The sequence below is a fragment of the Carcharhinus amblyrhynchos genome, chromosome X (genome assembly GCF_965287045.1).
Source record: "Carcharhinus amblyrhynchos chromosome X, sCarAmb.v2.hapA, whole genome shotgun sequence".
In the NCBI taxonomy this organism is placed as follows: domain Eukaryota; kingdom Metazoa; phylum Chordata; class Chondrichthyes; order Carcharhiniformes; family Carcharhinidae; genus Carcharhinus; species Carcharhinus amblyrhynchos.
In genome coordinates, this window is record NC_137359.1 from 17,149,598 (window position 1) to 17,172,987 (window position 23,390).

The window sequence follows — 23,390 nt, forward strand, 5'->3', positions numbered from 1 at the left end:
AGGCAGATGCTGCAAGTTGCCTCCTTGTGCCTAAGCTAGGTCGACTGACTTTAGCTTACTTGTTGGAGTTCCAACTGCGTCACTCAAACGTGCCTGAGTCAGGTCTTTGAGAATTGTGCTGTGTCCCAAGCTCCACCCTGACCAATGCTGAATATTATGTTTGTTTGTTTTGTTTTTCAGGGGATTGAGTGGACGCAGATCAAATACTTCGACAATGCCAACATCTGTGACCTGATTGAAAACGTACCTTTTTTAAATTTTTCACTTGTTATTATTATTGTGTTCCCATGCAGAATTTGTGAGTGAGAGAGAGAGAGGGTGGGATTTTATGTCTCGTTCATCCCAAAACTGTAAAATCCCATCTGAGGTCAACGGACCTTTCCATGGTCCACCCCTCGCCGGCTCCGATTCCCGTGGTGGGCGGGACGGGACGGTAAAATTCCAGCCAGAGTGTGTGTGTGCGTATTTGTGTATGATACAGATTCATCTATAAATTAATTATTTTAATGAGCAAATAACAAAGTCCCTCATACTCAGTTAATAAATGATAACAAATGAATGAAAACAATCTCCCAGTGTATAACAAGCTGTACAAATGAGGAAGGTCTCACCTCCAATGATTGCTAAATTAGCTAGTCTCAATGACCTGTCCTGGAAAGTGAACATAATGTGAGGACATGATTGACTCTAGTTGTGATGTGATCATGTTGCTTGTGTACACTTGTACATATAGCACATCCTCTTTAATGAAGTGTAAGAAAGCGCCTGGCACTGAAACTGTATCCCAGCATGAATCAGTCCTTGAGCAAAGATGTGATTAAAAATTAGGGGCAGGAAAGGAGAAGAATCATATCGTAAAGAGGTCATTCAACTGAGATGTAACCATGCTTGTCATTGTACAGGGTAAAAAAGGCATCCTGGCAATGTTGGATGAAGAATGTCTCCGGCCTGGTTTGGTCACTGAATTTACTTTCCTCAAGAAGTTAAACCAGGTCTTTTCCAACCATCAGCATTTCGAGAGTAAAGAAACAAAGAATTCTAAGCACATCACCGATGTAACACTGACTGACAGCTGCTTCCGTGTGCAGCACTATGCCGGAAAGGTGAGCACTTTAGCCTTTTTGATATTGTCAACTGCTGGTTCAAACTCCTGATACTTTGTCCATGCTAAGTTCTTCATTTTGATAGCTGTCTGAGTATTGGAACTGTCTGATTGTGCATTATTACTGAAAATGAAGACTCATCATCTTGGCCAACACTGAATATGCGACTTATTGAGGGCTGTATGTTCATGTCTCTGCCTGTAATCAGAAACGACTGACATTTCCCCCTTTCCAAATGTTTTTAGTGACGATGGTTGAGTTTTTTCAGTTTATTTATTAGTCACAAGTTAGGCTTACATGAATACTGCAGTGAAGTTACTGTGAAAATCCCCTAGTTGCCACACTCTGGCACCTGTTTGGGTTACACTGAGGGACAATTTAGCGCAGCCTAATGCGCCTAACCTGCACATCTTTCAGACTGTGGGAGGAAACCGGAGCACCCGGACAGAACGGGGAGCCTTGCTTGAAAATGACCATGGTGAGGACAGAATCATGCTCAGCTGTCATTTTCAACCTCCTCCACAGTATCACGACTCACTTGGGTGAGGTACCAAAGGGTGGTTGGCAATTGTGAAACTGCACAGAACACAAGCAAGCAGCTTTGGGAGAGGAGAGAGTGTGAGGAGAAAATGGAATTTTCACATTCATTTTTATGCATTCCTCCAGGTAACATACAATGTTGCGGAATTCATAGACAAGAACAATGACCTTTTGTATCGTGACCTATCTAAGTCTATGTGGCAGGCCAAACATGAGCTCATCAAGTCCCTTTTCCCTGAAGGGGACCCAAGTAAGACATCATTGAAGAGACCACCAACAGCTGGCTCTCAGTTCAAGGTCTCTGTAAGTGTCCTCATGAAGAATCTTCTGGCTAAAAACCCAAACTATATCAGGTAGGAGTCTCCCTACATTTTACCTTGTTTTGAGGGGTTGGTCCAAAGTTGTTCAGTTATGAATAAAGCAAATAATGAAATTTCTGAAGATCATGGCACAGTGGTGAGGGAGACTTGCTGTGGTGGGTTTGTCGCAGTCACTTTCATCCCAGTTCAGACTTTCAATCACCAATATGTGTTTGTGTGAAGTGCTATTCTTGCACAAGTCTCAGCCCCCCACTGAAAGTTACTTGAAGAACTGCTCAGGTACTCATCTCAGTTCCACTTACCAGCATTGTCTAAAACTAGCGACTGAATTATAGGAATAAAAACTAATGATGGTGCAGTCATTACCTGCTCAGGACCAATGGATGCCTTGTTGTGCCACATCGTACTCTCTCTGCCCATGTCCTCCTAGTCAACAAACGTGTTTACCAGGGCTGCAGGCCTCTGTGTATGTTTTATTATTATTCATTCATAGCATACAGACACTACTGGCATTTACTGCCTATCCCCTAAATGCCCTGAGAAAGCGGTGGTAGGCCACCTTCTTGAACCACTGTACTAGCTTGAAGCAGTTGAGTGACTTACTAGACCCACTTTAGAATCAACCATGTTGGTGTGGGACTGGAGATGGTTAAGGACAGCAAGTTTTGTTCCCTAAAGGACATGTGAACAAGGTGCTCCCAGCACTGATTCTGTATAGGTGTAGCGTTGCTTCTTTTTGGTGAACTGGTGACCCTGTGGCAGCAAATGGTCCTCCTTGCCTACCCTTCGAGCTCTGTATGTCTAAATTGAAGAATCTCAGCATTTTCCTCTTGTAGTGTTTAATCAAATGTCACCCTAACTTGTGCTCATTTTTCACAGATGTATCAAACCCAATGACACAAAAACCCCAGGACGGTTTGAGGATGATTTGGTGCAATCCCAGGTCAAGTACCTGGGGCTGATGGAGAATGTGCGGGTGAGACGGGCAGGGTACGCCTATCGCCATCCCTACCAGCCCTGCCTGCAGCGGTACAAGATGCTATGTAAAGAGACGTGGCCAAATTGGAAGGGGAATGACCAGTAAGAACATGTCACTGTCACTCATAACCACTCTCTGTGCAACCAGAATGCAAATGTGTGTCCCAATATCCTAATGACCACAGGAACATTGGAAAGGGAGTAGGCGATTCGGCCCCTCAAGCCTGCTGTAACATTCAACTAGATCACGGCTGAATCTTTTCCTCAACAACAATTTCCCCACACTATCTCCATATCCCTCAATATCTTCAATATCTGGAAATCTATTGATCCCTGTCTTGAACATATTCAATGTTCACAGCTACCTGGGATAAAGAATTCTATAGGTTTGCTGCCCTATGGGCGAAGAAATCCCTCTCATCTCAGTCCAAAAAGGCCTAACTCTTATTCTGAGACTGTATTCCCTCATTCTAGAACCCCACCCCAACCCAGTCTCCTCAGTCTCTTCTGAAAGGACATCCCACCATCCCAGGGATTACCCTGGTGAACCTTCAGTGCAGTCTCCCTGTGGCCAGTAAGAATATCCTCCCTTGGGTAAGGAAACCAAAGCTGTACACTATGCTCCAGGTGGAGTTTCACCAAGGCTCTGTACAACTGTAGCAAGAACTTGTTACTCCTGTATTCAAATCCCCTTGCAATAAAGGCCAACATAACATTTGCCTTCCTAATTGTTTGCTGCACCTGCATGGTAGCTTTCAGTGACTTATGAACAAGGACACCCAGGTCTCTTTGGACGTATCTCACTATTTAAGAAATACTCTGCACTTCCAATTTTCCTATCACACTTTTCCATATCATATTCCATGAGTGTGTACACCCAGGAAGGTCCCGGGATGATGTGTAGACCGTGCTAAATTGACTATCTCTCAGAAGGAGCAATATGGATGCTACCATTGGCCTCACTGTCCCTGAGGTTAACAATTTGCTGCTGAGTCACTACTTGATGACTCTTACTGCTGTGTGCTTGTATGCGGAGGACAACACTGGCCTTAACTGATGCTCCACACAGTCGAATTGCCTGGCATCACTCAGCACAATTACACATGAAGAATGGCCTCTTGAGTGAGGTAACAGGCAGCTGCCAGTACCTGTAAAACTGTACCTTGTGACATTCTGTGCTTTCAGGAAAGAAGGGCAAGGCCACAATTTAATGAGACCTTGGGGTTCAGAGGGCACCTTTTGTTCACTTACTGGCCTCAAATCAACTCAGAAATTATACAAAGAACAAACAAAGAACAAAAACAGCCCGGGAAACAGGCCCTTCGGCCCAACGAGCCTGCGCTGCCGTTTTAACATTACCAGTCCCCCTCCACCCATGACCCTTATCTATGCTTATGGCACATCTTTAGTTTGCAGTAATTACCATCTACAGACAATGTGTGAATCAATAAAGAATATTTTATTCAATGATTAACATATTAAGATCCAGCCTTGCTAACAAAATATGTCACATTTCAAAACCCTGTTTTGAAATCTGTTGTCACTTTGGTAAATTTTTTGTTCATGGGAGCATATAATGGTCATTCCATGTAGCACAAACAGATTATCATTTCTATACTCTGTCCTTCTTTAAGGGATGGCGTGACTACCCTTTTAACAAAATTAAACATACCCTCAGGGGAATTCGCAATTGGACGGACAAAGATCTTCATCAAAAATCCACGAACAGTGAGTATTTGACTAAACTATTGGGTGTTAAGTCACTAACTCAAGTCTCTCAATCCATTTAGTGGAGAAATATCAGGACATTTACTGAGGAACCTCAAACAACATAGAGCAACAAACCACATACAAAAAGAACAATTGTGGGAATGAGGAGGATAATAAAACAATGATGAAAAAAACATCAAAAATATTTGATGTTTGCCCTTTTGCTTTTGTGGCAGAGCATGACTTTCAACATTGCTCCTGTTCAAAGTTCAGTATTAGTAAAAGATTATTGCTTGCCTCTGATTCTCCCAGAACCATTTCAACAACTTCTGCCTTTCTGTACAGCTCTTTGACTTGGAAGATCGACGGCGAATTCAAATGGAAGTCCTGGCTAGCATTATTCAGAAGACTTACCGTGGCTGGAAATGCCGGACCCGCTTCCTCCTGATGAAGAAAAGTCAGATTGTGATGTCTGCCTGGTTCAGGGGGCATAACGTAAGGCCGGGTCTCCCTGAGCTGTTGAGACAGATGGGCATTGGGCACCAGACTTTGTGCACACCAAGGTTCACATCAAAAGACTGCATCAGTGCTTAATTTCAAGCCAAACATTAGCCACCAAATTAAAGAGGAAAATGTGACCATGTTCGCTCTTTCTCATATTCCCTTTGTTTTGGGAGGCTGAGAATGAGCTGAAGTGTTACCAGAGTTTAGTGCTGGCAGCTGGATTATTTTTCCCATTTCAGCATCAAGCATTCCCAGTTCAGATGAAGAATTAAACTCCAGTTGTTCCCCGGGAATGCACCTTAATCCCACTGGGAAAAGTGCCCCTGTATGGCTCAGTAAACAAAACACCAAGGAAGCATCCTTAGTGATTATTTTTCTTCTCTTTGGAGAATTTAAATTGATTTTTATACATCTGGAAGGAAAAGCTGGCATCAAACCAAAAAATTGTCAGGTTGTTGTAAAAACACAGCTGTCTCATATATGTCCCTTTAAGGAAGGAAACCGGCCATCTTTAGCTGATCTGGGCCACTGTGACTCCAGTCCCACACCAAAACAGTTGATTCTTAATTGCCCTGTGAAGCAGCCAAGGAGAAGGCTCACCACCGCTTTCTCAGAGCAACAAGGGATAGACACTAAATGCTGACCTTGTCAGTGACACTCTCACCCCCAGTTTAAATACGATCTGCTGACACTCACTGCTGGCTCAGACACAAAAAATGGCTCTTTGGCCATGGTAATGGTGGGCTGGTGTAGTTTGTGGGCTGTAAACCAGCAAGTGTCAATGACTTTGGGAGAACAGAGGAGAATAGTAGTTTGGGAGGGAAAAAAAACACATTGATTGAAACCAAACTCAGCAGAAAGGTTCTTTAACAAGTGACAACATCTTGTGACTTTTATTTTTTTTCATCCTGGTAGCAAAGAAAGAAATATCAGCAATTGAAGAGAGCCACCATTCTCCTTCAGGCCTGGACCAGGGGTTGGAAGGTGAGTACTGCTTTACTTCCTCTCAGAGTATAAATTGTCTTGTAAAAGCCTGGGAACTACAGGCCAGTGAGCCTCACATCTGTGGTGGGTAAGTTGTTGGGAAGTATTTTGAGAGACAGAATCTACAAGCATTTAGAGATGCAAGGACTGATTAGGGAACAGTCAGCATGGCTTTGTGAGTGGAAAATCATGTCTCACAAATTTGATTGAATTTTTTGAAGAGGTAACCAAGAAGGTAGATGAGGGCAGTGCAGTTGATGTTGTCTACATGGACTTTAGCAAGGCCTTTGACAAGGCACTGCATGGTAGGTTGTTGCACAATGTTAAATCTCATGGGATCCAGGGTGAGGTATCTAAATGGATACAAAATTGGCCTGATGATAGAAGACAGAGGTTAGTTGTAGAGGGTTGCTTTTCAAACTGGAGACCTGTCACCAGCGGTGTGCCTCAAGGATCAGTGCTGGGTCCACTGTTATTTGTCATTTATATTAATGATTTGGATGAGAATATAGGAAGCATGGTTAGTATGTTTGCAGATGACACTAAGATTGGTGAAATGGTGGACAATGAAGAAGGTTATCTCGGATTGCAACGGGATCTTGATCAATTGGGCCAGTGGGCTGACAAATGGCAGACGGAGTTTAATTTAGGTAAATGTGAGGTGATGCATTTTGGTGGATTGAACCAGGGCAGGACTTACTCAGTTAATGGTAGGTCATTGGGGAGAGTTACAGAACAAAGAGATCTAGGGGTACAGGTTCATAGCTCCTTGAAAGTGGAGTCACAGGTGGACAGGTGGTGAAGAAGGCATTCAGCATGCTTGGTTTCATTGGTCAGAACATTGAATCCAGGAGTTGGGATGTCTTGTTGAAGTTGTACAAGACATTGGTAAGGCCACACTTGGAATACTGTGTACAGTTCTGGTCACCTTATTATAGGAAGGATATTATTAAACTAGAAAGAGTGCAGAAAAGATTTACTATGATGCTACCGGGTCTTGATGGATTGAGTTATAAGGAGAGGCTGGATAGACTGGGACTTTTTTCTCTGGAGCGTAGGAGACTGAGGGGTGATCTTCTCGAGGTCTATAAAATAATGAGGGGCACAGATCAGCTAGATAGTCAATATCTTTTCCCAAAGGTGGGGGAGTCTAAAACTAGAGGGCATAGGTTTAAGATGAGAGGGGAGAGATATAAAAGAGTCCAGAAAGGCAGTTTTTTCACACAGAGGGTGGTGAGTGTCTGGAACAAACTGCCAAAGGTAGTAGTAGGGGCGGGTACAATTTTATCTTCTAAAAAGCATTTAGATAGTTACATGGGTAAGATGGGTATAGAGGGATATGGGCCAAATGCAGGCAATTGGGATTAGTTTAGGAGTTTAAAAAAAAGGGTGGCATGGACAAGTTGGGCCGAAGGGCCTGTTTCCATGCTGTAAACCTCTATGACTCTAAAAGTCATAGAGGGGGTGGCACGGTAGCACAATAGTTAGCACTGCTGCCTCACAGCTTCAGGGACGTGGGTTCGATTCCCGGCTCAGGTCAGTGTCTGTGTGGAGTTTGCACATTCTCCCCGTGTCTATGTGGGTTTCCTCCGGGTGCTCCAGTTTCCTCCCACAGTCCAAAGATGTACGGGTTAGGTTGATTGGCCATGCTAAATTGTCCCTTAGTGTCCTGAGATGCATAGGTTAGAGGGATTAGTGGGTATAATATGTAGGGATATGGGGGTAGGGCCTGGGTGGGATTGTGTTCGGCGTAAACTCAATGGGCTGAAGGGCCTCTTCCTGCACTGTAGGGTTCTATGATTCTATAAAAGAATATTCTTATCCAGTCAAACTAGAACATGGTATAGATACGTTATTTACACTTCCATCTGTCGCTCGATACATTTGTCATGTCTCACTTCCCTCGAGTGAAAACATTGGCAGATTAACTGTAAGCCCCCACCCACACCCACCGACTGCCAACCACAACCCTGAGCCAATTGGTAGGGAGACCAATTATAGCAAACCCACGATACTGTCGCTGAAATAAGCAGCTGCAGCACAGAGCCAAGGTCAAACCTGGAGTTTGCCAGCCTGCTGGTTCTGTGCCATACCCAAGTAGTGTATTTCCCAATGTGCCCTTTGAACAGATACCTGCAGTGAGCTGCATAAAGCTTTTGAAGTGCTTCCATTGACCGACAACCGTTTATAGTGTTTAGAATGAATCATACTCTGCCAGCACAACTCACTGTAACAAGTTTACAGCATGACAACTGACTGGAAACCGACAGTCAACCGAGCATGTTTGTATAGAGATGAATTTAAAATTAATCCAGTCAAAAGGGACTCTGTAACAACATGACCTATGAGAACAAGCTTCAGTCGTTTAGCTCTCATCATGTGAAGCCCTAGACGACAGCTGTCACTCATCATTTAACTTTTAAACCTTTACAATAATCATAGAATCCCTGCAGTGCAGAAAGAGGCCATTCAGCCTATTGAGTCTGCTACAAATGAACTGAATGGAAGTGAGGTAACTTAAAAATGTTAATGCATGGCTAGTCTGAGCTTTTGATCACCTGTCCTAATATCTCTGTGGATTGGTGCCAATGTTTTGTGTGATTTATGCTCCCGGTGATGTATTTGGGATGTGTAACTATGTTAAAGGTGCTGCATAAATGCAATTTGTTGTTGTTCTAGTCAACCTTCTCTTCTATCATTGGGTAAGATTCCACTCTCTCACTCCAGGTCCGTAAACTCCAGAGAGAGCTTAAGCAGGAGAAGCATCGTAATGTAGCTGCCACCATCATTGCAGCTGGCTGGCGTGGTTACCAGGTAGTGGGGGCGTGCGGAGCAGTCATTAAATCCTGACCCAGTCTGAATGTAACTGCTAGCCAAATTAGCTTTACTCACTCTCTGCTTTAGTCTACTGCTCCATTTATAATGAATTGAATTAACATCATCCCTGGTAGCACAAATTCTTAACATTTGTAACAATGAATTTGAGATATTTTTCACCCTGCCAGAATGGTTCACTGTTAGTTGTGGCTCGGGGGTAGCACTCATAACTTTGAGTCAGAAGGTCATGGGATCAATTCCAGAGACTTGACCATATCATCAATGTTGACACTCAAGTACAGTACTGAGGGAGTGCAGTACTAAGAGAGTGCAGCGCTGTGGTAGATGCCACCTTTTGGGTGAGCCATTAAGTACATCTGCCCTTTTAGCTCAACATGAAAGATCCCACAGCCACTATTTCAAAGATGAACAAAGGAGTTTCTCTGGGGTCCTGGTGCCAATTTTTGTCCCTCAACAAAAATTGTTAAAACAAACAAAACTAAATGTAATATCCTCAAATTTGTAGACATTACATAGAAATCATAGGAACCCTACAGTGCAGAAAGAGGCCATTGGGCCCATCGAGTTTGCACCGACCACAACCCCACACAGGCCCTACCCCCATATCTCTACATATTTACCCGCTAATCCCACTAACCTACACATCTCAGGACTTACGAAGCTGGGTGAGAGGGTGAGTTGTGAGGAGGATGTAGAGAAGCTTCATTGTGATTTAGACAAGTTGACTGAATGGACAAATGCACAGCAGTTGCAGTACAATGTGGATAAACGTGAGCTTATCCACTTTGTTAGCAAAAACAAGAAGGTAGATTATTATCTGAATGACTATAGATTGAGAGACGGGATTGTGCAATGAGTCCAGGGTGTCCTTGTACACCAGTTGCTGAGAGTAAGCATGCAGGTGCAGCAGGCGGTAAAGGCAAATGGTATGTTGGTCTTCATTGCGAGAGGTTTCGAGTACAGGAGCAGGGATGTGTTGTTGCAATTGTATAGGGTGTTGGTGAGGCCACACCTAGAGCAGTTTTGGTTTCTTTTCTGAGGAAGGATGTCCTTGCTGTAGTTGGAGAACAAAGTTTACCAGACTGATTCCTGAGATGGCAGGACTGATGTATGAGGAGAGATTGAGTCAGTTAGGATTATATTTGCTGGAGTTAAGAAGAATGAGGGGGAATCTCATAGAAACCTATAAAATTTTAACAGGGGTAGACAGGGTAGATGCAAGGATGTACCTAATGGTGGGGGAGTCCAGAGCCAGGGGTCACAGTCTGAGGATACAGGATTAACCATTTGGGACAGAGATGAGGAGTAATTTCTTCACCCAGAGTGTGATCAGCCTATGATCAGCATATGGAATTTGCTACCACAGAAAGTAGTTAAGGCCAAAACATCGAATATTTTTGAGAAGCAGTTAGATATAGCACTTGAGGCAAAGGTAATCAAAGGATATGGGGAGGGGGAAGGCAGATTCAGACTGTTGAGTTGGATTATCAGCCATGATCATAATGAATGGTGGAGCAGGCTTGAAGGGCTGAATGGCCTCCTCCTGCTTCTAGTTTCTATCTGAATGACCACAGGATATCCTAAAGTGCTTTGCAGCCAATGAAATACTTTTGAAGTTTATTCATGTTTGTAATGTAGGAAATGTGGGAGCCAATTTGTACACAGCAAACTCCCACAAACAGCCAAGTGAGAATGACCAGATCGCTCTTTTTAAGTCCGCTTTCCAGTAGCCCTTCTGATGGCTGTTTGGTCCTGTCTACTAGCTGTTGGTGGTTTGTGTACATTCACATCTGAACCACACGTCCAATTCTGTCACATTTCAGAAAATGCTCTGAGTTGGCTTTCAGTGGATGACCTCACATTAAGAACATAAGAAATAGGAGCAGGAGTAGGCCATCTAGCCCTTCGAGCCTGCCCCGCCATTCAATAAGATCATGGCTGATCTGAAGTGGATCAGTTCCACTTTCCCGCTTTCTCCCCATAACCCTTAATTCCCCAGTCTATCAGAAACCTATCTACCCGTGACTTAAATATATTCAGCGAGGTAGCCTCCACCACTTCAATGGGCAGAGAATTCCAGAGATTCACCACCCTTTGAGTGAAGAAGTTCCCCCTCAACTCTGTTCTAAACTGACCGCCCCCCCCGCCCCCTTATTTTGAGGCTGTGCCCTCTAGTTCTGGTTTCCTTTCTAAGTGGAAAGAATCTCTCTACCTCTACCCTATCTAGCCCCTTCATTATCTTGTAAGTCTCTATAAGATCCCCCCTCAACCTTCTAAACTCCAACGAGTACAGACCCAATCTACTCAATCTCTCCTCATAAGCTAACCCCCTCATCTCTGGTATCAGCCTGGCAAACCCCCCATTTCCCATCATTTTGCCCATTTAATCTATCAGTATCCTTTTGTGACTTCCTAGGCATTGTGGTCAAGAGAAAGTATTGAGCAGCAGCTAGAGGCATCCTCTGCTCCTATACTCTGGCTGCTTTTGTAGTGATGTACTTAGCCTATGTTCCCTTCTGTTCTCATCATTCCCTGCTACCACAGTGTTCCTGCTCTTCTTCTTCTTCCCCCCTCGGTGCTTTCTCTGGGCTCCTGTTCCTTCCAATCCCACGCTCCTGCCAAGAATACTGCAGTGAGAAGCAGGCACACCCATCTCACTGATATGTGCAAATACCTGTTTTCTTAAAAGCATTATCAGTCACTTCACATGCAGCATTTTCATATACTGAGTACTGTATGGTCGTGATCGGGGGGGATGGGGTTGCTCTATTTTTATCCATTCAAAATGGGTTCTTCAAACAAAGATTTGAGAACTGCTGCCATCAATGACACTGACTGTGGAACTAGTGGAAAATCTGCATTTATCTTTGAATTTTAATGAACAGATAAACTGTACACAGCACCCTCAACACTCATTATCCTTTGTTTGTAACCTCAGGTGCGAAGAAATCACAGGAAGAACTTCAAAAGTAATGCTTCGAAGACAATCTATAACTTCATAATGTCTTCAATTGTGAGTTACTGCTGCCTGCATTGTATTTAACAGTTGGTGACTTTATGCATTTATGAAGTGGAGGCTGTCAGTGCAGGGGCACAGAACACTGGCTTCTTTGCATCTAGTGTTTGTGATGAGCACATCTGGGTATAGTAAGTCCCAAAATCAAACTGATCTCCAAGTTCAGCAGATCACTCTCTACAGGAGGACCACTCAGTAGATTACTTCTGAGACTGAGACATTTCCATATTTCACACCAGTTAAGTTAGTGACCTCTATGAATGAGATTGTCCAATAATGCCAAATCATGAACCATTCTCTCCTATGGATTTGTATCTGCTGGGAACTGGGTTGTCAATTACAGCCAATAATAACTTTATTTCTTTAATGGATCCACATTTTGCTAACCTCTAAAACATGTTTTCCCTTTTTACCTGCTGAGTTTCCCACTATTCCAATTCCTACTCTGGTTGTGGGGTGATCTAGGTGATATGTCTCTGCAGTTGTTGATAAGCAGGAATAAGATGTTGTCAGTATTTCTGTCTTTCTATCCTGCACCATCCCCACATACTCCAGCTACTGAGATTGGGACTGTGTACCCCTCAGGAAAACCTGAGCAGATCACATGGCATAAGGTCAGAGACTGGCAGGGAAGCAGCAACTTACCAACACTGGGAGCTCCCTGATTTGGCCAGAGAGAAGCAGAGATGCACTATCTTCCCAGGGTACTCTCATGCTCCTTCTAGAGTATACAGCCTGAAAGGAGGTCAGTTGTCTATCCCCTCAGAGACGATATGATGCAGAGCACTGAATGATCCAGAGGCAGAATGAGTATTATTGTTAAGATACCAAGAAATATGTTGGCACCTAATACAACCTTCCCAACACAATTTACTGAGTCTTGCATGTATGTAATAGGACAGCAAAGTTTAAAAATACAAAGCAACACACTAATTTTCTTTTCTTTTCATCCCTCAAGTTACAAAAGTACCTCCTTGGTCTAAAGAACACATTACCCTCAATGTCTCCAATAGACACGAAGTGGCCAGCATTGCCTTATCTCTTCTTGGATAAAGCTCACCAAGAATTGAAGAGGATCTTTTTCTTGTGGAAGGTGAAAATGTGAAACCATGCAACCTTCAGATGGAAGATGCTGATATCTGCAGTTCTAGTCTACTCCTCCATTACTGGGCAGCAGCATTATAGCGTAGGCCACTTTGCTGAATGAGAGGAGGCCATTCACTCCCTCAAACCTGTTTCACCACCAAATAAGATCAAGGCTGATTTGTATGTTAATTTCATCTACCCACCCTGCTTCCATATCCTAACCCCACCCCACACCTCCTCCCAACAAAATCCTATGAATTTCAGTCCTGAAAGTCTCAACTGACTTCTGGTCCTCCACTTTGTGTGACATCACCCCTGAACAGGATAGTTCAATATTTGTCCCCTTGTTCTGGACACTTGCCCTCTTCACCCCCCTCGGCACCCCCCCAGTCAGAAAAAATAGTTTCTATCGACCCTAATGCATCCTTTAATCAACTTAAACACCTCGATCAGATCACCCCCTTAATTTCCTATACTGAAAGGAACACAAGACTGTGCAACCTGTACTTGTAATTTAATTCCACCTTTCCCTTGAGGAATTGAATCTATCTTGTACTTTAAGACACCCCTTAAAACCCATCTTTATGACCAAGCTTTTGGTTACCTGCCCTAATTTCTCATGTAACTCAGTGTCAACTTTTGTCTGATTACACTCCTGTAGACATTTCACTGCATTGAAAGCACTGATTGGTTGGTCGATAGGACCGCTGAGGAACAGTGGAGGATCTTTAAGGAGATCTTTTTCGGTGCTCAGCAGAAATATATTCCAATGGTAAAGAAGGAACTTAGGAGAAGGGATAATCAGCCATGGTTATCGAAGGAAATAAAAGAGAGTATTAAATTAAAAGCTGATGCGTTTAGAGTGGCTAAAAGTAGTGGGCGAGTAGAAGATTGGGAGAGGTTTAAAAGTCAACAAAGATTGACTAAGAAGTTGATAAAGAAAGGAAGGATAGACTATGAAGCTAAACTAGCACTAAATATAAAAAAGGACAGTAAGAGTTTTTACAAATATATAAAGAGGAGGCGGCTGGCTAGAGTGAATGTTGGACCCTTAGAGGATGAGAGGGGGGATTTAGTGGTGGGAGATGAGGAAATGGCTGAGGCCTTAAATAAGTTTTTTGCCTTGGTTTTCATGGAGGAGGACGCGAATAGTTTGCCGGATATTAAAGATAGAAGGATGGTAGGAGTTGAGGGCCTGAATGCGATTACTGTCACTAGAGAGGTAGTGCTTGATCGACTAGCAGGACTGATGGTGGACAAGTCCCCAGGACCGGATGGAATGCATCCCAGGGTTCTGAAGGAAATGGCAGAGGTGATAGTAGATGCCTTAGTGATTATTTACCAAACTTCGCTGGATTCCGGGGAAGTGCTGAAAGATTGGAAAATGGCTAAGGGGGGGGGATCTTATAGAGACGTATAAGATAATGAAGGGGATGGATAGGGTAGAGGTAGAGAGATTCTTCCCGCTCAGAAAGGACAGTAGGACTAGGGGGCACAGCCTCAAGATGGGGGGTGGGGGGCAGTTTAGAACGGAGTTGAGGAGGAACTTCTTCACTCAAAGGGTGGTGAATCTCTGGACTTCTCTGCCTGTTGAAGTGGTGGAGGCTACCTCGCTAAATATATTTAAGACACGGGTAGATAGGTTTTTGGTAGGCAAGGGAATTAAGGGTTATGGGGAAAAAGTGGGAAAGTGGAACTGAGCCACTTCAGATCAGCCATGATCTTATTGAATGGTGGGGCAGGCTCGAAGGGCTGGATGGCCGACTCCTGCTCCTATTTCTTATGTTCTTATGTATAAATGCAAGTTTCTGTTATTGCTAAACTGATAGGCAATGCACACTGAAAAGACTATACTAGATCTGATAATAGAGGTTTACAGCATGGAAACAGGACCTTCAGCCCAACTTGTCCATGCCACCCTTTTTTTTAAAACCCCTAAGCTAATCCCAATTGTCCGTATTTGGCCCATATCCCTTTACATCCATCGTACCCATGTAACTATCTAAATGCTTTTTAAAAGATAAAATTGTACCCGCCTCTACTACTCCCTCTGGCAGCTTGTTCCAGACACTCAGCGCTCCGTGAAAAAATTGCCCCCCTTTTATATCTCTCCCCTTAAACCTCTGCCCTCTAGTTTTAGACTCCCCTACCTCTGGGGAAAAGATATTGACTATCTAGCTAATCTGTGGCCCTCATTATTTTATAGATCTCTATAAGGTCACCCCTCAGCCTCCTACGCTCCAAGGAAAAAAGTCCCAGTCTATCCAGCCTCTCCTTATAACTCAAATGATCAAGTCCCAGCAGCATCCTAGTAAATCTTTTCTGCACTCTTTCTAGTTTAATAATATCCTTCCTATAATAGGGTGACCAGAACTGTACACAGTATTCCGAGTGTGGCCTTACCAATGTCTTGTACAACTTCAACAAGACATCCCAACTCCTGTATTCAATGTTCTGACCAATGAAACCAAGCATGCTGAATGCCTTCTTCACCACTCTGTCCACCTGTGACTCCACTTTCAAGGAGCTATGAACCTGTACCCCTAGATCTCTCTGTTCTGTAACTCTCCCCAATGACCTACCATTAACTGAGTAAGTCCTGCCCTGGTTCAGTCTACTAAAATGCATCACCTCACATTTATCTAAATTAAACTCCATCTGCCATTCGTCAGTCCACTGGCCCAATTAATCAAGATCCCATTGCAATTGGAGATAACTTTCTTCATTGTCCACTATGCCACCAATCTTGGTGTCATCTGCAAATTTACTAACCATGCCTCCTATATTCTCATCCAAATCATTATAAATGACATGTGCAGTGAGACAGGATTAATTAATAACCTTATTGTGAAGGTGCCTTTAGATAGAGGTGATCATAATATAATTGAATGTCACACTCAGATTGGGGGAGGGTGGGGTGAGGGGTGTAGTGAACCTAAGATTAGTATTTGAAACTTAAATAAGGGCAATTATGAGGGCATGAGGACAGAGCTGGGTAAAGTGAACTGACACATTTGGTTAAGGGATACATCAGTAGAGGTGCAGTGCAGACATTTAAGGAGATATTTCTGAATACTTAGAAAAGATACTTCCTAGTGAGAAGGAAAGACTAAAAGGACAAACCATCTGTGACTAAGGAAGTTAAAGATGGTATCAAATTGAAAGAAAAAAAACATATTCCACAGAGATGAGTCAGGTCAGAAAACAGGACAGAATACAAAGAATGACTAAAACATTACTAGGGAGGGAGAAATATGAGAGAAAGATATCGTAAAGTATAAAATAGATAGTAAGAGTTTCTACAAGTATATAAAAGGGAAAAGAGAAGTCAGCATCAGTTCTCCAGAGAGTGAGAATGGGGAATTTATCATGGAAAATAAGGAAATGGCAAACAAGTTGAACAGATATTTTGCATCCGTCTTTATGTAGACGACACAAATAATTGTGAATTAGGAGGTGAAAGGGAGCAAGGAACTTAAAACAAATACAAATCACCAGGGAAAGGGTAATGAGAACATTATTAAAAGCTGTCAAGTCCCAGGTACTGATGGCCTCTATCCTTGGGTCTTAAAAAAAAGTGGTTGCTAAGATAGTAAATGCATTGGTTTTGGTTTTAATTTTCCAAAATATTCTAGATTCTGGAAAGGTCCTATCAGATTGGAAAATAGCGAATGTAGCTCCTCTATTTCCCTATAAAAGCAAGATTATTTCTTCATCAAAATGCAGCCAGTGGAGGATGGTTCTAGCATACACATTGTGTTTATAAAATCAATCCCAGTGATTTACATCAGAGTGATCTCCAAGCATGATTAATGGGAGAATGATCTGAACATCTCAATTCTGGCCAGGAATAGCAGTGTCTTGTTGCTCTTACAGGAATGATGTTGAACACAACCATCCTATGTATACAGCAATAGAACAAAATTCTGGGACCTCAGCTGGCTGTTTTGGCTCACCATAAACAGAGCATTTTAAACAGTGTAACCGTTAACTTTGAAATTGATATTGATGTGAATGGCATGTTGGCCAAAGATTGTCCATTTTAAACCTGGACATTTTAAGTGGTGGGAACCATACTTGTTTGTGTTGACTAATTGTTAAATTATCTCTACTTTATGATTTTAGTGCAAGAAATACAGGGACACCATCTCAAACCAGAGGAAAGCAGAACTGGAAGAGAAGCTGTATGCCAGTGAACTCTTCAAGGATAAGAAAGCCGCATATGGCCCCAGGTAATAGAAAACTCTTCCAGTTCCACAATCTTCACATTACTGATGACTATTACTCAGCTGCAGTGCTGCTTCGACCAGAGGCTCAGACACCTGGGCCTTTGTCAACACCTCATGAAAAAGTCAGCCTACCCATACAGGTTAGAAACATAGAACAGTATAGGCCCTTTGGCCCTCAATGTTGTACTGAGCTATGTCCAAACCCAAGATCAAGCTATCCCACTCCCTATCATTCTGGTGTGCTCCATGTGCCTATCCAATAACTGCTTGAAAGTTCCTAAAGTGTCCGACTCCACTATCACAGCAGACAGTGTATTCCACACCCCAACCACTCTCTGAGTAAAGAACCTACCTCGGACATCCCTCCTATATCTCCCACCATGAACCTTATAGTTATGCCCCCTAGTAACAGCTACATCCACCCGAGGAAATAGTCTCTGCACGTCCACTCTATCTATCCCCCTCATCATCTGTTAAGTCGCCTCTCATCCTCCTCCGCTCCAAAGAGAAAAGCCCCAGCTCCCTCAACCTTTCCTCATAAGACCTACCCTCCAAGCCAGGCAGCATCCTGGTAAATCTCCTCTGCACTCTCTCCAATGCTTCCACATTCTTCTTATAGCGACGTGACCAGAACTGAACACAATATTCCAAATCTGGTCTCATCAAGGTCCTGTATAGTTGCAGCATAACCCCACGGCTCTTAAACTCAAACCCCCTGTTAATAAATGCTAACACACAATAAGCCTTCTTCACGGCTCTATCCACTTGAGTGGCAACCTTCAGAGATCTGTGGATATGAATCCCAAGATCTCTCCGTTCCTCCACATTCCTCAGAACCCTGCCATTGACCCTGTAATCTGTGTTCAAGTTTGTCCTACCAAAATGAATCAACTTGCATTAAGGTTGACAAACTTACTACTCTAGTCTGCTCTACAACACATAATTTCCCAAGATATCACGAGCAGAGGCAAAGCTACAGCCAGCTTAAAACAAGTTCTTTCTATTGTTTCATCCTTTCACCTTGTGACCAGTGCTCAAATATTTATACCCAAATAGATGTTACCAGCCCAATAATCCTTCCAGTTCCTATTATCAGAATGTTGCCCTGTGACCATCCTCCTGCCAACCCAAAACCACATGAACAGCTATTCCTGGCATCTTTTCAGTATTTCCAAGGTTATGGCAGAAGATTGCGTGAACCTTATGGCAATTCTCCTCCCAGATGTACATTCAGGTCAGTCATGTAGTATAAGAGTCTGGCATATAAAGGGTTAATATGAGACTAAGTGCAGTACTGCCCAGACAGTGATGTAAGAGAGCACATCTCAGGGTCATTCTAGCAAATAAATATGCATTGTTGAACTGCCCAAGACTATGAATATCTCGATGAGATACGCCTTACAAGTCATGCTATCATTTTCAGGCTAACAGTGGAAACTGTGCATGTCCAATAGCTCAAACATCAGGACAATTGTGCCTGCAAAGTTTGTACCCGTGCCTTTTACTGCCAATCTTATTCTCATTGATGCAGTTACCTCCTTTTACGAGGAGTTCATTGACTCAGCCCCAAGTTCTGGGAGTTCTGTGTACGATTTATTGCATTGTGGGATATGCCCCGTGGCTTTACTTTTGAATATTTGTTAATTTACTTGTGTTTGTCTGATCCTGCTTCTATGATCCATTTGATTAATATTTAATCTCTTTCTGTGATCTTGTCAGTGTGTCTCAGCCTTTCAAAGGACAGTATTTGGATGCTCAGAAAACGGCCAAATACCAGAAACTAGCCAGTGGCATAGAGGGGAAGTTACTAATGATGGACACAGCCACGAAAATTAACAGAAAGGACGGAAAGGTAAGGAGAAAAACAGCAGTCACAGCTTAGAGCTGCTGCGATAAATAAAATGAGGAGACACAAGACCAGGAGATGCCTGCATGGAGTTTGCTGATGTGGGGAGTTGAAATAGCATTCCACAAGTCGGTGTTGTGAATTACTCTCCTGCTTGGCACTGGGCTCAGTAACACTTTTATCTTCCTTGTTTCATCCTCGTGTTATCAGGGCACATTGTTTCCTTTTTTCCCCTTTTTCTGACCTGCTGCTAGACCTGCATTTTCTATGCTTATTACATCCACACTGTATTTAATGATTTGGACTATTAATCTTGTAAATGTGCTATTTCCATTCCAGCATTCTCCAAGGATCATAATGATGACAAACAGCTACTTCGCCCTCGTTGATGCAAAATCTCCCCAAATTAAAACACTGATCAAAATGAATGAGATCAAGAGCATCTCTATGAGTAAGCGTAATGATGGAATATTTGTGCTACATCTAGTGGAGGTGAGCATGGCTTAAAGCTGGGATGTGATAGTAAGCATTCAAATATTGATGAATGAATATTCTGCCAAGATCCAGGAACCAACAGTATGAGAGAGAATGGGTACCTCATGTCATTCAGCCCAGGTCCCATTTGAAAATATACAGTCTGATCCCTTCTCCGCTTGGTCTACAACCTGAACTCTACCAAATGATACATAGCAAGGGAAGGAATGAAAAAGTAACAGTGATGAATGAAAGTCAGCGATATTGATGCCAGTCTGGAAACATAATGACCATCCAATTGCTTGGCATTCAATAAGTTTAGATAATAAGAAAGGAATTTACATTTTAAGGAAAGCAAAATGCACTGATCACTTGAACATCAGTCATAGTGAAATAAATGTGCGGATTTGATATTTTAATGCACTATATGCCACAAAACTTGGAAACAAATGCAGGTAGTTTCTGCTGGTATTCTGTTCATTACAGTTCAAAATAGACTATAGTTTGAAAAGCACAGATGTTTCTGAAACTGGTAAATTTACCATGGAAAATGAAGGAGCAATATCAGTTTTTGCAGTAAAATCCAAGGCAACTTCAGCATTATAAACTTTTAAAGAATGATTTATGTTAGTTTATAGGTATGAAATCAGGTTAGTGATTATTTTTAGTAATTAGTAACACTACTTTTAAAATCAGAAAAGTGCAGGTTTGACAGAGGGACTTCACTACTTAGAAATTAAGTAACTAAAATGGAAAAATATATTTTAATTTTATTCCCTTCAATTTGCCAGAATTTTTCGGGTAATGAGAAGGGAGACTTGCTCTTAAACAGTGACCATCTAGTGGAGCTGACCACCAAACTACATCGCTCAATAGTGGATGCAACACAGCAAAGGATAAACCTCAAGATAGAGGATGAGTAAGTAAAATAAATCAATTAGGTGTAGCTGGAGATTCCTTCACTTCCACTGATGTTCTTTTTCTTGGTTTTGTAATATTTTCTTAAGCTCCCCAAGATGGGAGTTTTAGTTTTGGGGAATGGAAGACTAATTGATTCATGGCACACAAACACTCCCAGGACAGGTACAGCACGGGGTTTGATACAGAGTAAAGCTCCCTCTACACTGTCCCCCCCATCAAACACTCCCAGGACAGGTACAGCATGGGGTTAGATACAGAGTAAAACTCCCTTTATACTGTCCCCCCATCAAACACTCCCAGGACAGATACAGCACAGGGTTAGATACAGAGTAAAGCTCCCTCTACACTGTCCCCCCATCAAACACTCCCAGGACAGGTACAGCACACGGTTCAATACAGAGTAAAGCTCCCTCTACACTGTCCCCCCATCAAACACTCCCAGGACAGGTACAGCACGGGGTTAGATACAGAGTAAAGCTCCCTCTACACTGTCCCCCCCATCAAACACTCCCAGGACAGGTACAGCACAGGGTTAGATACAGAGTAAAGCTCCCTCTACACTGTCCCCCATCAAACACTCCCAGGACAGGTACAGCACGGGGTTAGATACAGAGTAAAGCGCCCTCTACACTGTCCCATCAAACACACCTGGGACAGGCACAAGAAATGCCCAGAGAAAGGTACAGGTGTCTGTAACGCACAAATAGTTTTGTTATAATACATGGAGTTTAGGTCTGCCTTTACAGTGTTGCACCATTTTCTCCTCTGCAGACTTTCTGTTCAGTTCAATAAAGGCATGGTCTCTGTGAAGTTTGTAAAGTCAGAGAAAAATGCAAAAGTTCCGTTGTGCAAGAAGAAAAACAGTCACTTATTCGAGATCCATGCTTCTTAACTGTGATGACTACAACCTACCCAGTTGCTCAATTCCTATCTCCACCTGGGATCGTGAAAATTTTCATATCCAAGGGAGCTTACAGTAATTTAGAAAGAAAACAAGTAACTTTTGATTAATCATTATTTCACCACTATGGTGCATATTGATTCATGTGAAAACTGAAGGGAAAAATTCTGCAGCGCTGCTCATCTAGATGGATCGCACTACTTTGTAACACGTTCCCAACATCTGACCAGAAGTAGGGCAGTGGAGTTTTTAACCTTCAACTCTTTGGTAATCATTGTAAATGCTGAGTATTCTTTTGTGCTAATCAGTTAAAACCAAACTCAATCAGGCAAGCGGATGATTCTTCCCCATAATACTGATCATGTAACGTGCTGTACAACCTGTGTTCTGATTAAAATTGATTTTTAAGATTTGTCACATGTTTTTATGGCATCATGTTGAATCAGATTTTGATTGGGATGTTGAAACTGAAAAATAAGTTGGTCCACACTTTTCTCCCTCTGACAGTTGATTATGAGCAATTACGGAGAAATTAGTTTTTAGATCTAACTTGAGTCAAGCCAGGGGGCCTGAAAATAGCAAAAAGTCTATTGTAACTTTTAATTTGCCTGAAATACTACATTATATCTGGAAATACTATGATATATCAAGTTCTTTCCTGAATGGCCGTTCTAAAGACTTTACGCTAGCTAGCATATTTGAGAATTTTAATGACTTTACTCCCTGCTGCATGGATTCATGCTGGAGAGTGGCGGGACGTGCACTATTCTAATGTATTGAATGTTGTCATGCTGTTACGTGCTCAGTTTAGACGCCTTGTCTAATAAAGCCTTAGTCAGCTTGGTGCTCTTGGCTACTATTCCTCCCACACCTTCATCACTTCCTAGCCCAGGGCTGCTGAGACCAATTCCATGGATTGAATACCACATGGCACCAATACCATAACATCTAGTTTATTTATCTAATGAGTCATTTGGGGACTACATATTAGCACTGTGTGTTTAAAAGGTCAGGTTATCTGCATCGTAGAATGTGTTTGAGATTTGGAAGGAGTTAAAGAACGTACTGAATCCAGTGATGAAGTCAAGCTGTCAATGAGCAGCTCTGAAAGTTTACACTGCATTAAAAACTCTGCATTTCCTCCTTCTACCTCTTCAAACATGGTTGTTTGACCACACCTTTAGTTACTAGTCTTAATAGTGCATTCTTAAGATCAGGATCAATATTTCTCTAGTCACATTTCCAAAAATGTGTTGCAATTCACGATCAATACAAGATATTGTTTAGAATCAAGTAGACACAAATAAGGTTGATTTTGTAGAAGAACTCCAGTCTGAAATGTCACATCATTTGACAGTGCTAACTGTTGTGGCCTGGAGTTTCCATCCTGATTTTTTCCAGCAAAATTCATTCCAAAATTAGTGAAACCAGCACAAAGGATGCAGATATTTCCAGCACAAATTACATTTCCAAGAACTTCAGGTCTGTTCTTTTTTAAACTTGTACTGGAATTAGTTCAACTGGCCCCACAAGTTAAATGAACCACTCTGGCACATTTTCCCTCCTTGAATTTGTCCCTCAGTTCATTCGATTGTTTAATTGGTTATTAGACCATAAAATATAGGACCAGAATTAGACCATTCAGCCCATCGAGTCTGCTCCACCATTCAATCAGGGGTGATATGGTGGCACAGTACATTGCTGCCTCACAGTGCCAGGGACCCAAAACAGATTTTGGCCTCAGGTGACCCTCTGTGGAGGCTGCACGTTCTCCCTGTGTTTGCGTGAGTTTCCTCCGGGTGCTCCGGTTTCCTCCCACAGTCCGAAAGATGTGCTGGTTAGGTTGATGGGCAATTTACCATGGCCACTTAGTGTCAGGAGGATTAGGAGGGTAAATATGTGAGGTTATGGGGATAGAGCCTGGATGGGATTGTGGTTGG

General features: G+C 42.6%; 1 protein-coding gene across 1 annotated transcript in view; it reads left to right on the top strand.

The window, feature by feature from the left end:
• The window catches only part of LOC145361841 (unconventional myosin-Ib-like), a 62,419-nt gene extending 39,887 nt beyond the window's left edge, over positions 1-22,532 (top strand). Inside the window, exons 15-29 of the mRNA XM_080217798.1 lie at positions 181-243; positions 903-1,103; positions 1,770-1,996; positions 2,843-3,043; positions 4,576-4,669; positions 4,997-5,146; positions 6,071-6,139; positions 8,867-8,953; positions 11,916-11,990; positions 12,952-13,086; positions 17,205-17,311; positions 19,028-19,160; positions 19,494-19,646; positions 20,420-20,547; positions 21,321-22,532. Coding sequence (XP_080073924.1) covers positions 181-243; positions 903-1,103; positions 1,770-1,996; positions 2,843-3,043; positions 4,576-4,669; positions 4,997-5,146; positions 6,071-6,139; positions 8,867-8,953; positions 11,916-11,990; positions 12,952-13,086; positions 17,205-17,311; positions 19,028-19,160; positions 19,494-19,646; positions 20,420-20,547; positions 21,321-21,441 — 1,944 coding nt within the window. The 3' untranslated portion in view covers positions 21,442-22,532. The remainder of the gene's footprint in view (positions 1-180; positions 244-902; positions 1,104-1,769; positions 1,997-2,842; positions 3,044-4,575; positions 4,670-4,996; positions 5,147-6,070; positions 6,140-8,866; positions 8,954-11,915; positions 11,991-12,951; positions 13,087-17,204; positions 17,312-19,027; positions 19,161-19,493; positions 19,647-20,419; positions 20,548-21,320) is intronic.
• Positions 22,533-23,390: the final 858 nt, after the last annotated feature.